Source organism: Astatotilapia calliptera, chromosome 3, assembly GCF_964374335.1.
Source record: "Astatotilapia calliptera chromosome 3, fAstCal68.1, whole genome shotgun sequence".
Classification (NCBI taxonomy): domain Eukaryota; kingdom Metazoa; phylum Chordata; class Actinopteri; order Cichliformes; family Cichlidae; genus Astatotilapia; species Astatotilapia calliptera.
In genome coordinates this window covers 44,128,180-44,141,145 of record NC_137424.1, presented here as the reverse complement: position 1 = coordinate 44,141,145, position 12,966 = coordinate 44,128,180, and the positions used below count along the sequence as shown (strand labels likewise).

The 12,966-nt window shown below is 40.2% G+C and overlaps 1 protein-coding gene and 1 long non-coding RNA gene across 3 annotated transcripts; both read left to right on the top strand.

Moving 5' to 3' along the window:
• Positions 1–1,163: 1,163 nt before the first annotated feature.
• Positions 1,164–7,520, top strand: LOC113018893 (prostaglandin reductase 1-like). Of its 2 annotated transcripts, none has more exons than XM_026162305.2 (9): positions 1,164–1,335; positions 4,126–4,274; positions 4,401–4,446; positions 4,579–4,638; positions 5,105–5,272; positions 5,607–5,880; positions 6,256–6,361; positions 6,706–6,824; positions 6,926–7,520. In XM_026162305.2, the coding sequence occupies exons 2-9, from the start codon at positions 4,169–4,171 to the stop codon at positions 7,034–7,036; spliced, it is 990 nt and encodes a 329-aa protein (XP_026018090.2). In that variant the 5' UTR covers positions 1,164–1,335; positions 4,126–4,168; the 3' UTR covers positions 7,037–7,520. The 2 variants fall into 2 exon arrangements, with proteins under 2 accessions (XP_026018090.2, XP_026018091.2); XM_026162306.2 differs by having other exon boundaries at positions 1,204–1,289.
• Positions 7,521–11,376: 3,856 nt separating this feature from the next.
• Positions 11,377–11,952, top strand: LOC145425405 (uncharacterized). The gene is made up of 3 exons (XR_013906086.1): positions 11,377–11,449; positions 11,764–11,831; positions 11,909–11,952. It is a non-coding gene; the product is annotated as an uncharacterized LOC145425405 (long non-coding RNA).
• Positions 11,953–12,966: the final 1,014 nt, after the last annotated feature.

The following is a 12,966-nucleotide window of genomic DNA, read 5'->3' as shown; positions in this document are numbered from 1 at the left end:
CCCATTTTCTATAATTAACTCAGCTGACAATGAATCAGTGCATATTATTACCCATTCTAAGGCCATCAATATGGCATACAGCTCTACTGCATACACACTCAAAAAGTTTGATGTTCTCTTCCCAAACTTGATATTTAATTCCGGAACTACCACTAAGTTCCCTTCCACCACTCATTTCAACCCTCATCACCCTCCTGTGACTTACATACTTCCTACAACTAATAAGCACATGTTCAACCGTCTCCATAGCATTACACCAATCACACAACCCTGTCGGATGTTTCCCTATCCTAAAAAGAGTACCATTTAGAAAGCAATGACCTGTTCGTATTCTACTTATAATAACCTCCTCCTGTCTATTTAATCCACTACTCCTCTTAACTTCTATTGTGTTTTGTACCCTATATAAATGTCTCCCTTTTGTTTCATTATCTCATTTGCCAGAAGTTCTTACTTTCTGTCCAAACTATACTTTTCCCTTCAGGTTCTGACAGTGGTATCTGTACATCTATATCAACTTTTTTAACAGCTGCTTTAGCCAACCTATCTGCTCTTTCAGTGGCGGTCCTAGCCTGTTTGGTGCCCTGAGCGAACACCCCCCCTCTATATTATATATGTGTATATATATATATATATATATATATATATATATATATATATATACACATATGTGAAACAGGCTCTTTGATTATAATGATGTGATGTGTAAACCTCTAAACTGAATAAATAAATTGTTTTCATGGTTATTTATCCCGAATATTGTCTCAGTATGTCTGATACAAAAGAGAAAGTTGAAACTATCAGGACAGAGTTTTGGTATGATTGTGTAACTGTGTAATCATGCGTATGTACATCTGGATAATGACACAAACTAGTGTGTGGCGCTTCACTTTTTTAAAAACCTAAAAGATAGAAATCAGATTATAGGATCTGTAGTGTTGTTTATTTATATTATGGTACTTATCATTTGTGATATTTATTACTGTATGCATACTTTATTAGAAGAGATGAGATTTAAAAAATCTCTTCCTTGCTGGTTCCATCGAAGAAGAAATGCTCAAGAAACTATGTAGCACGTACGTAATCCAATTCCACAACACAGTGTGATAGGGAATCAGCTGTGTTTTGCTGCCCATTTTATTTCGAATCTGGCGCGAACCGGCGAGCCAGTTCCTGAATCAGTCACGTGGTACGGACTGCCCGCGAGGCCTCGAACGTCACTGCATACGTAATCAAAGCAAGCTTCGACACGCGCTTCACAAAAACTTCCCCGAGATTACCCGACACAGGTATCGAAGCTTCGACACACAGGACACATCACTACACACTTCATCGGTAAGGCAAGGCTCCAGTCTATATCGTTATTTGTGGAATAATAGGATTTACTCAGCTGTACTGTTTCAGTAGAAGAGGCGAACTTAGGAAGTGCAGCTACAGGAGGGAGTTGCAACTCACTTTTAATGTGTTAGTCTGCGTCAGTATTATTTGCCAAAGAACATGGACGCTGGAGTGGGTTTTACGAAGTACATGTATGAGACAAGAGTTCATTTATAAGTCTATGACGACTGAAAACCGCAGGATACGCTTCCTGCTTTGTTTTGTGTGTGCGTATGACTGTACATGTGTGTTTTTTAGCATGCTAAGAAATTGTGCATTCCTAATGAATTACTGCTCCCATAACAATATCTGGGAAATTATAATCCGATAGTGACAGTATCAGATAGTTTATAGTCAGATACTTTATGGTCAGAAGAAACAGGTGTTATGAGATAATAAAAGACACATTCTCCCATACTTGAGAAATTCTTTTGTTAGAATTTTTTTAAATAATTTAGCTATAACAGTCGTAATAATAGTAATAATGATCATTTATACCAAGTGAAATAAAAATATTTAAAAATCATCAGAGCCACATGCTTTGTGTTTTTACTGGAATTGTCTGTGGATTAAAAAAAAGCTGTTTTTTGGGGGTTTTTTTTCATGTGACAAACTATGTCTGAAGTACAGTAATGTACAATTTTCACCGAAGTCGTTTGGCGCCAAAAAGATAAACAAGTCGTATGGATGTTTTGCCGTGCTTTTTCGCGGCAAAACATCCATACGGAGCGCGCGTTGCAACGCATGACTAGCGTCAGAGGCGGCGCAAAACTTTTAGCCAATCAGATTTGGAGATACAAGCTCTTCGTCCTCGCCACCCTCCCCCTTCCCCCGAAACTGGAGATCCAGCTGCTGACATCAGTCTTTAACCGTTTCTTTTAGTGATGGGAAATCCGGCTCTTTTTAGAGAACCGACTCCTTCGGCTTGACTCACTAAAAAGACCCTCCTTTTAAAGGGAAACAACACAAAACACTGCAAACCACAACACAATAAAATATAAATTAAAATATGCAAAAACCAAAGATGCACGTTCTCTGTGATGATTTTTTTTTGGAAGAGTGTTTTCCTGCTTGGAATTGCATACATAGGATTCAGTGCATGAATAAACTTTCTGAATCCTTTATCATCCACAACTGATGATAAAGGATTCAGAAACTTTTATAAGACAGAAAACTCCTATCAGACTTTTCATGCTGAATAATGATAAATATTCAGCATTGAGTTCTGTCTTGCTGGGGGTCACAGACTTCTGCAAAAACTGTCTAATAGGGCTTTGGAGTTGAAGTAACGCCGCAATGCATTGTGGGATCGCGGCACCATTTGAGAAGGCCACGAATCAAAACAAACATACTGTGTTGGAAGGTATACTGCCAGAACCATGCTTAAAAGCAGCTCAAAAGTCAAAGGACTGTATCGAGACCAATTGTGCCCGGACGCCAAGAGACGGTACTTGGAAAAAATAGCATGCATTGGTAATGTGGACCCGTATGAAATACGGCAGTGGAGTAGAAACCCTGAAGACCTACCGCCATTGTCCTACCCTGATACCTTCTCATACCTTGTCTGTGGAGTCAGCGCATACACGGCGAATCATTTTTGGAATTATAAATCCCTGGAGGCGCACATCCAATCCACAAACGGTTGGGTACAAGATTTGGCTGTTTTTAAGCCTCCACATTGTGAGTAGATTGACCATATGACCAAGATACAGCCAGAGGTTGCACATAACATTGACTTCTCCTCAGCAGCTGCCCCAAAAATTGCTCTAGATGAAAACATAAACACACCGTCTGCAGTGAAAGGCAAAAGGAGCCGTCCACAAAAAAGGCAAATTCCACTTGCTACTCTGGAGGAGTTGTCACCGATAAGCTACTCCATAAACAGAACATAGTTCTGCTGCATCACACATTAGGATGTTTGTTCTAATTTTCTATGACCTCAGCACATTGAAAATAAAGCTAAAAGCCTATAAAGAGCAATATGAATTTCTTTAGAACTTACCGGAATGAAAATGTGACACCAACAAAAAATGATGGCAGAGAACTCGATATCAGCTCGTCTCGCCGCTGCTATCCAAGCCTGACGTCTTCGTTTGGTAACATCAGATATATGAGATCCCTCACGTTGCTTCCAGGAGGGGAACTCATTTTCTTTACTATACTTTTCTAATGTGATGATGTTGTTGCCCCTGGCTTTCTCTCTCTCTCCCTCCTGCTCTGTTCCTGTGCTACCTCGAGTGTAACTCCCCCCTCTGCTCAGCCCAAACACAAGGCTCACGTGCGACGTGAAGCGAAAAAAGTGAGAGAAAGGATAGGGGGGAAAAAAACCATGGCTCTCGTCATTCACTTCAAAGAGCCGGCTCTAATAGCCGTTTCGTTCGCGGCCGTCATATCACTAGTTTCTTTGTATGAGACAAAAGAGTTCATTTATAAGTCGTATGATTGTACATGTGTGTATTTTTGAGCATGCTAAGCATTCCTAATGAATTTACATTAGGAAAATTCAAAAAAATACATAAATTACAACTCAAATTTTAATCACAAACCCATCTTCTGAGCTGGGCAAGGCTCTGCAGCAGGCTGGGAGTCAGGACCATCAACAAAGTACAGCGAAATATTTAATTTACACAGTGTCACTAAAATCGCTCACATCTCAATGGATTTTGGCTGATTATCTTAGGAACTTAGGAACTTCCTGTGAGTGGTGAAAAGGCTGGTGATGATTTTCATGTCTTCTTATGTTTACAGAAGCAGTTAAAAGCTATATCTGCTGCCATACAAGAGAAGCATCATGGTTCAAGCCAAGTTCTGGGTAATGACTAAGCACTTTGACGGCTTCCCAAAAAACAGTGACTTTGAGCTGAAGGTGGAGGAGCTCCCTGAGCCCAAAGATGGAGGTAGGACTTTGTTGTTGTTTTTTTTCTCTCTGATAGGACAGAAAAGACCCCCCCCACACACACACACACACACAAACAACACACATATTTATTTTGTCAAATAAATGTGTGTACCTATGTTTTCAGAGGTGCTTCTGGAAGCTGTGTTTCTCAGTGTCGACCCGTACATGAGGTGAGTAGAGAGCAGAACCACATACACTGAATCATTTTCATAGCAATGCTACGTTTAGCTCATTTTTATACAGATGAAAATGTATTTCAAAATGTATTCGACTATATTGTAACACACTGCTTGTTTCATCAGGCCGTTCAGCAGAGTTGCCATGAAGGAAGGAGATGTGATGATTGGAACTCAGGTGGCCAAGTAAGAAACACAAACAGCACACGGGGAAAGCTTTTATCCTCGGTGATGTGCATGCCTGATGTTTACTGAAAAAGAACGCGGCCTTCGTCTGCTGCTAATGACCAAAGACTTTGTGTCATTCCTCACTGACTCGAGAGTAAAAACAGATGTTGAGACATTGAGTTTGTAGCACTGAGAACACATCTGCTTCGGCAGTCAGTTTTCCACACAAAGCAATGTCACACAGAGGAAAAGCTAACATGTGATAACATGAACTAATATTGCAGAAATACACATACCGATTGTACAGGTGCTTATCAGTGCTCAGTCTGGTATTTGAGTAACAAATACCTGATAAACCTCTAGACTTATAATCTTTAACTGTATTCTACAGTTTAATTTTGCGTTTTCAGCAACTAGCATTATCAAATTATCATCTCAATGAGAAGCTTTTTAATGTGATTATTATGTTGTTGTTTTCCTTTAGAGTGATCCAGAGTAAAAATCCAGCGTTTCCTGTGGGAAGCCACGTTGTGAGTGACAGTGGGTGGAGAACCCACACAATCAGTAATGGGACCGGCCTCACTCCCATCCTGCCTGAGTGGCCTAAAGATGTGTCCCTGTCTCTGGCTCTGGGTGCCATCGGGATGCCCGGGTAAGACAGATTTAAGTAACCTGCAAAGTCATTTTCTATTGGATGTTAAATCATGGCAGGATGTTCTGACTTTTCCAGCAGTTATTAGGTTGAAAATTGCAACCAAATAAAAGCATTAAAATCAAAAAAACAAGTAACAGTAAGACGTGAGTGATTTTATAGAGAAATATTTACATAAAATAGTCTTCTTTTAAGACAGTAAGAGGACAAACCCCAGATGTTTTCTCCTGTTGATGAGCTGAAGCAGAGTTTGTAAGCAGTTATTTTTGTGGATATAATTAATATGGCAATCAAAGAGGCAACAGCTGGATTTACTGTTTCCGTTTCTCTGCAGGCTGACGGCTGTTTATGGGATAGAAGACGTGTTGGGTCTAAAGGAGGGTGAGACCCTGCTGGTGAACGCTGCAGCTGGAGCGGTGGGCTCCGTGGTGGGACAGATCGCCAAGATCAAGGGCTGTAAGGTGGTGGGCTCGACAGGCTCTGATGCCAAAGTGGTTTTTCTCAAAGAGCTGGGATTTGATGAGGCCTTCAACTACAAAACTGTGGGTTCCCTGGAGGAGGCTCTGAGGAAGGCTTCACCTGAAGGATACGATTGCTTGTTTGAAAATGTGAGCATTTGTGATGTTAAATTGCAAAGCTTTGTGTTTTTGAGTGACAGCAGATTACCGCTTTTTTGCAAGTGATTGAAACTCCACGTGCCGCCATGACCACCCCGTTTCCCTAAATGTAAAATGTCCAGTCTCTCCCAAACTTCGCGGGCATGAGTCGAAAGTCAAGTTCGGAAATGTTTGATATGCGATTTGTCAGTAATGGTTAGAGCGCCACCTAATGGGACAATGATAATCATCATTGACTTCGATCAATGTCACATCAGATCGAAAATGCTGGGTGTAGGTGTTGGGCGTGGCTCGACGCGACGGGGTGCGAGGGCCCTCATAACGCTGCTTGCAGCTTTAATTTGTTTTTGTTGTTGTTGTTTTTAGGTGGGAGGATCTTTTGCAACTGTTGCCCTGGAGCAGATGAAGAACTGTGGAAGAATAGCTGTGTGTGGAAGTATCTCCACCTACAATGACAGTACACCGCAGACAGGTGAGGATAGCAGGCATCATTTTTTATAGAGTTGTAAAAACTCTGTCATTGTGGTATTCATTTTTTTTATGAGACAGTTAATGATGTCATGTTTTCTAAAAACAAATAGATCCTAATGCTTTCATCAATTAACTTAATTCCTTCTTATAATCAGAAATGCAGTTAATACACCCATTAAAATTTCTCATGTATTATTGTTGTTTTCCACTAGAGGGAGACATTGCACTACTGAAGTGTGCTTTAAAAGCTGTGGAGGCACACAGAGTTATTTTAGATATGGATTGTAGTTTCCTTGCTGTGAAATATGTTTTATATTTTTCTCTCTTTAATGACCTGTGTTTTAGGTCCGTATCCCTACTTCACTATGATCATAAAGGAGCTGAAGATGGAGGGATTTATGCAAAGCAGCAGGCAGCACAAGCACCCTGAGACCCTCAAGAGACTGTTAGCATGGGTGAAAGAGGTTAGTGGGAGCCTTTCCTTTAAGTAAAGATGTAAACATCAGTTCCCCATGTTTCTGTTGTGATGTATTGTATTTGTGATGTGTGTATTGTGCGTCCACAGGGCAAACTGCAGTGTCGGGAGCACGTCACAAAAGGCTTTGAAAACATGCCGGCTGCTTTTATGGGAATGATGCAGGGAGAAAACATCGGCAAGGCCGTCGTCGCAGTCTGAAGAGTTCAATGCAAGAGAGCCAGCATTACTAATAACTGCCATTATTACACAATCTATCAATTAATGAAGAATCGAGCAATCACCATAACAGAATCATTTCACATTAACATTTCGCTTGTTTTTCTTGTTTTGTTTTGTTTTTTTAGTGTATTGGTACTCATCGAAACAGCAGTCGAGTCACTTTAATCATTCAAAGAAATGTGATTTCTAGTCAGAAATCAGTCGTTCATAACGAATTGTTAGTTAAATCTGAAATATTACATTGAAATTGTGATTGTAGTTTACATTTAGACGTTTTGTGTAGCACCACCATCTTCACCATTCAGCGACTGAAACCTGAATGAAATTTTACTCAAGAAAAAGGAAATTGGTCAAAGGACATCATTCTGTTACGATCAGTGCAGATGTGTGGCTGCTACGTGTACACATTATTTACTGCAGAATGATTAACCTTTCTGTGTATAAAGTTGTTGTTTTTTTGTTTTTTCTTTGTTTGGTTTTTTTCCTTGTGAAACAACAATTCTGTGGCTTGCTATACAGTATGAATCTGATGTTTGCAGGTTCTGCTTCTTGGGACTCCCATATCAAAGGCAAGAGCAACTTACATCCCAGCTTGTTTTCCACTAAAGCGTTACTTGTTGAAATATGATTTTGCAGTACGTGTGCAGCTCATCTCTGCACAGGCAAGCACAAAAGTTAGTAAGTACACTAAAGTATAGTTGTTTGAATGATTTCTTTCCATCTGTATTGAAGTAATCAAATTACAACTCAGATTTTAATCACAAACTCATCTTCTGAGCTGGGCAAGGCTCTGCAGGAGGCTGAGTCAGGACCATCAACAAAGTGCAGCAAAATATTTAATTTACAGTGTCCCCAGAAATCACTTGCATCTCAATAAATTTTGGCTGATTATCTTAGGAACTTATTCCCCATAAAATTCAAAACTATTTAATAACTTTAAAGCTTGATTTTGGTGATTTGCAGCAGAAAATATGTTGAGGTTCAAATTTCAAGCTTTAAAACATCTATTGCACATTTCAACATGAAAGTGCCAGATCCCATCCTACTTTTATTCAGTGGTATTTATATCAGACTCTTCACAACAACAGTTACCCCAAGATGCTTTATATTTTAAGGTAAATATAACCGATATCAACTACGCACTGTCACATGACGCACGTCAGCTGATTTGAGGTCCCTCTCCTGATTTGCTCCTTCCAAGTCGCGGCAAGGATGAAAACCGGCTGTGGAGGGATACTTCCGGGTTCGTCGCCTCCCTTGGCTGTAAGCTAACGGCATTGTAAAAAAAGCGTTTCTCCCCTCAGTTCGTCTATAAAATCTTATCACCTCAGCGGTGAGTGTCCTTAACATCTACCAAAAACAACGTTTTAGTTGTCAGTAACGAGTCGATCGTTTCCGCGATTAAAACTACATTTGGTGCGTTCCCACCGCGAGCAGAACTCCGGTTCGAAAACTGTTGTTTTTGAACACTTTTATTTATTTAAGCACTTAAATGGGCTTTCTTTGAAACAAAGTGCAATTGACTGATTATTGTTATGTGTTGCCTTGAATTCGGCGATGCTGTCTGTTTCTTTATTGTCGTTTTTGTATTTGTTTGTAGTGAACGCTACTGGAATGTATATATTATGCTACGTAGCCAAAATGATTAATAATTTAACCATTGTACCTTTGTGAAATATGATGATGATTCACATTGTTGCACAGAATTACAGAAAAAATGATTTGTTGAACTTGATGTGCTAATGGGCATTTTTCTGGCCTACAGGTCAGGGTTTTTTTTCCCCCACACTGAATCGATCATTTTCATATTGAAATGGCGAGCCGGTAGGACCATTCTTTTCCCCTCTTTTCACCCAGTTTGCAGTCTTTTGATTACGGACCTATTTTGCCCATTACATGAAGCTGGACCCTAAGGAGGAGTTCCTTAAAATTGAACTTGAAAAGAAACTTCAAAAAAAGGACCGAAAGGACTCTTGCACAGAGAATCACAACATTAGTTATTAGTTAATTGTGGTACATTTATTTTGTGTTTTGTATTTATTATTTTGTTCCATTTCCCCTTTCCCCCCATTTATTCAATATATTTTGGGGTTTTCAAAAATATAATTTGCATTCTCTGGTCTCGTCATTCACACCATCTAGGCTCCATACAGAACTATTTCTTCTGCGCGCCAATTGCAATAAAACTAGCCCTTATCTAACTTTGCGTTACATAAAGACTACAATAATACAGAGAAACCCTTAATCAGACGAGCGAGCACTTGGGTGACAGTGGGAAGGAAAACTCCCTCTTAACAGGAAGGAACCGCTGGCAAAACCAGGTACAGGATGGAGCAACCATCTGTCCCTGCCATTTAGGGGTGATGAGAGGAAGACTGGACAAGACACCCTGTGAAGGGAGACAAATAATGATGAAATGCAAAGGTGTATTTAAAAAAAAAAAAAAAACATGAAGAAGAAACACTCATTCCATCATGGGAATCTGTCGCTGACTGCGTGTAGAGTGAAGAAAAGGACCTAAGCGCTGACACAGAGGGAGATGAAAAAAGGGTTTAAACAAAGTGAGCTGTTTATTATAGGCTGGTTTTGGTTTAAACCCTTTTATTCGACAAGAATACCAAAAAAAAAAAAAAGCGAAAGCAAGTAGTGCGAAAACTAAACTCAAAGGCTGGGAAAGTCCTACGAGAAGCGTCAACTTAATAGGATGGTTAAGACTGCCATGAGGATTGTTGGTGCCCCTCTCTCATCTCTGGAGGAGATCTACAAACAGCGCTGCATATGCAGAGCTATCTCCATCATCAGAGACCCCCACCACCCCTCGCATGGCCTGTTCTCCATCAGCTGCAGAACCACCAGGATGCTGGATTGCACAAGCCGTGAGAATGATAAACGGACTCTGCCCCCCATCCCACCCACACAGCCATTCACACAGCTACACTGTGAGGTCCACAAACGGACTGTAATGCTCCCTACCTACACACGCACACACGTACACACATACAATACACTCCCCAGATACACACACGACCTAATTTAATCATCCCCTTCCGTGAAAGGACTGCTGCTCTCCACCCGAATGAATGTGAGTTGAGTTTGTTTTAGAATTTAGATTTTATGTTATTTATCCATAACTATTGTTGCAATTCATTACTGCCTTTTACTGCTCTTTTTAAACGTATTCTTTTTAAACTGCATTATTTATTGCACTGTATTGTTTATTGCACCGTAGAGGCTGGTGAGAAACAGTATTTCATTTCAGGCTGGGTAACACCATACGAAATGACAATAAACTTCTTCTTGAGTCTTCTTGAGTCAAACTAATAATAATACTAGAACTTAACATCCTTTCAATATAATATAAGAAATCACAAATACAAAAATAAACACAAAATGCTGGGTCCTGACAAAATCCCCCAGCGGCCTTGACGAATTGCAGCGTAACTAACAGAGGAGTCGGGGTCAGCTGATCCAGGACTAACTGTATGTTTTATCAAAAAAGAAAGTTTTAAGTCTAATCTTGATGGTAGAGAGGGTGTCTGTCTCCTGAATCCAAACTGGGAGCTGCTTCCACAGAAGAGGGGCCTGAAAGCTGAAGGCTCTGCCTCCCATTCTACTTTTAAATCTATTGAGAGCATGTAACCAACACTTCTCTTTAAAGTTAGTCTTCACCCAGTGCAGTGAAACTGGCTGCCAAACTGATGGCTGGCTTGCCATCCAGAAAGCTGGAGAAACTTAGTTTGTTCATTTTTATGTTTCCATCTGGGATTTCAGCAAAAGCTTTTGCATATTAATGCGCTCTGGTATGTGCTCTGATATTAGCAGTATAAACTGAAATTGACTGAAGGCGGAGGGGAGAGTTTGTTGAAGAAAACCTGCCAGAGAGCAGGTTAAGATCACAGATTGTGTTACCTTGGTAACTGGCACAGGGTTTAAGCGAGATATCTTTGTCAGGAAAAAACAAAAAGCCATAGTTTCCTTAATCTCAGGGTTTTTGTTTTTTCACGAAACACTGCTTTGTAACCCTGGGGTCCGTTCTTCGTACTTCGCTTACTACATCCAAGATCAAATCATCGCGCTAACTTTGAGCTCGCTATTCCGGTTCTCCGAACACACCTGTTGTTGACGATTAGTACAGCTGGATGAAGTAATGTGAGATCACTGGGTGGCTTAGCAGGGGCTACGCATCGATAGTAGAAACATTGATCGGCAACCCTTTGATTGATCGGCGAAAATGTCGAAGGAGCGCGCTCGGTATTTTTCGACAGCAGAGCAAGAACTCTTGAGTGAGGGATTTCAGGAGTTTCAGAGTTTAATCAGAACGCAAGGGAACACTGCAAAGGCTGCAAAAGCAAGGAGAGAGGGCTGGCAGAAAGTTGCTGACAAATTAAACTCGTAAGTAATTTAATAATAACAATAATAATGGATTGGATCTATATAGCGCTTTTCAAGGCACCCAAAGCGTTTTACAATGCCACTATTCATTCACTCTCACAGTGGAGGCAGCTACGGTTGTAGCCACAGCTGCCCTGGGGCAGACTGACTGAAGCCAGGCTGCCATATCGCGCCATCGGCCCCTCTGGCCAACACCAGTAGGCGGTAGGGTAAATTTATTATATTACACTATATTATATTATATTATATTATATTATATTATATTATATTATATTATATTATATTATATTATATTATATCCTCTTTCACATTAGAGCCACAACAGGACCCACTAGAACATGGGAACAAGTAAAAGTGAAATATAAGAATATTCTACAGAATGGTAATATTTATCACTTATACTGCTTGTCGTCTCTTGGAAAGAGACCCTGAAATAATCTGTTTGTTTGTTTATAACAGCAACCAAGAAAAGGGCAGAGCAAAAAAAGACAGGTGGTGGTCCTGCACCCCCTCGTCAACAAGTTGGTTAAGTGAATAATACCCTCACGGGAAAATAGATATCTCTCTATGAGCACACTGTCGCGCTGAGCTAAAGGATCCTGTCTGTCCCGCAATATACGCTGAATTCTGAGGACTCTCCTTATCAATCTTGCACCTTCCGCAATGGGTGGCTCGCGTAAACGGACAGGACATGGCTGCGACAGACTTCCCAAATCCACCTTCGCTTTTATAGCCGTGGTCTCCCATCTTGATTACACGAAGTAATTTACTATTACTACGGTACTCTAAAATATGAATTACATCTGGAATAATCAAATACATGAAATAGAATGATTAATGGTACATTTCCCTTTTTTTAGGAAATGACCTGTATGTATCTGTGTGAAATCAATAAAAGGGTCAAGTGCTGCATTATCTTTAGTTACATTGATAACATTTATTTATGGAAAAACAGTGGTAAAATATCGCTGTTGCTTTCGTATAAATGAAGCGGACATACCTGAGTGGCCGCGATCTAATCCTGTTTACATAAAGTAAGCCTGCTCCCGAGCAGCTCTGTTGCTATGACAGCAAGTCGCGGATGAGCTTCGGGGAACCGAACGATCCAGGATCACGCGAAATCGTCAACAATCAAATCCAGCTAACTTACTTAGCGAGGTACGAAGAACGGACCCCTGAGCATTAAAAGTCAAACCTCTGATATATATTTCTTTTTTTTTGTTGTTGTTGAAAACAACAAAATGTGGTTTAGAACTAGAAGATTTAGATTTACAGACTTCAAAACTTGGCAAGAACAGAGTTTTGTTTTGTTTTTAAGTAAAGGATTTAAAGCTGCTTTTATCTGCTTCCTTATTAACAAGGAGTCGCCACAGTGGGTAGCTCCATGTGTTTGACCTGAATAGATACATAAATAGTTACAGGTCAAATTTGATTCTAGAGCACACTGAATGTCTAGGAAAAATGTGTTTTTGTGTCTTTTGGTACTTTAGGAAAGGTCATAAAATTTCAGAATAAAA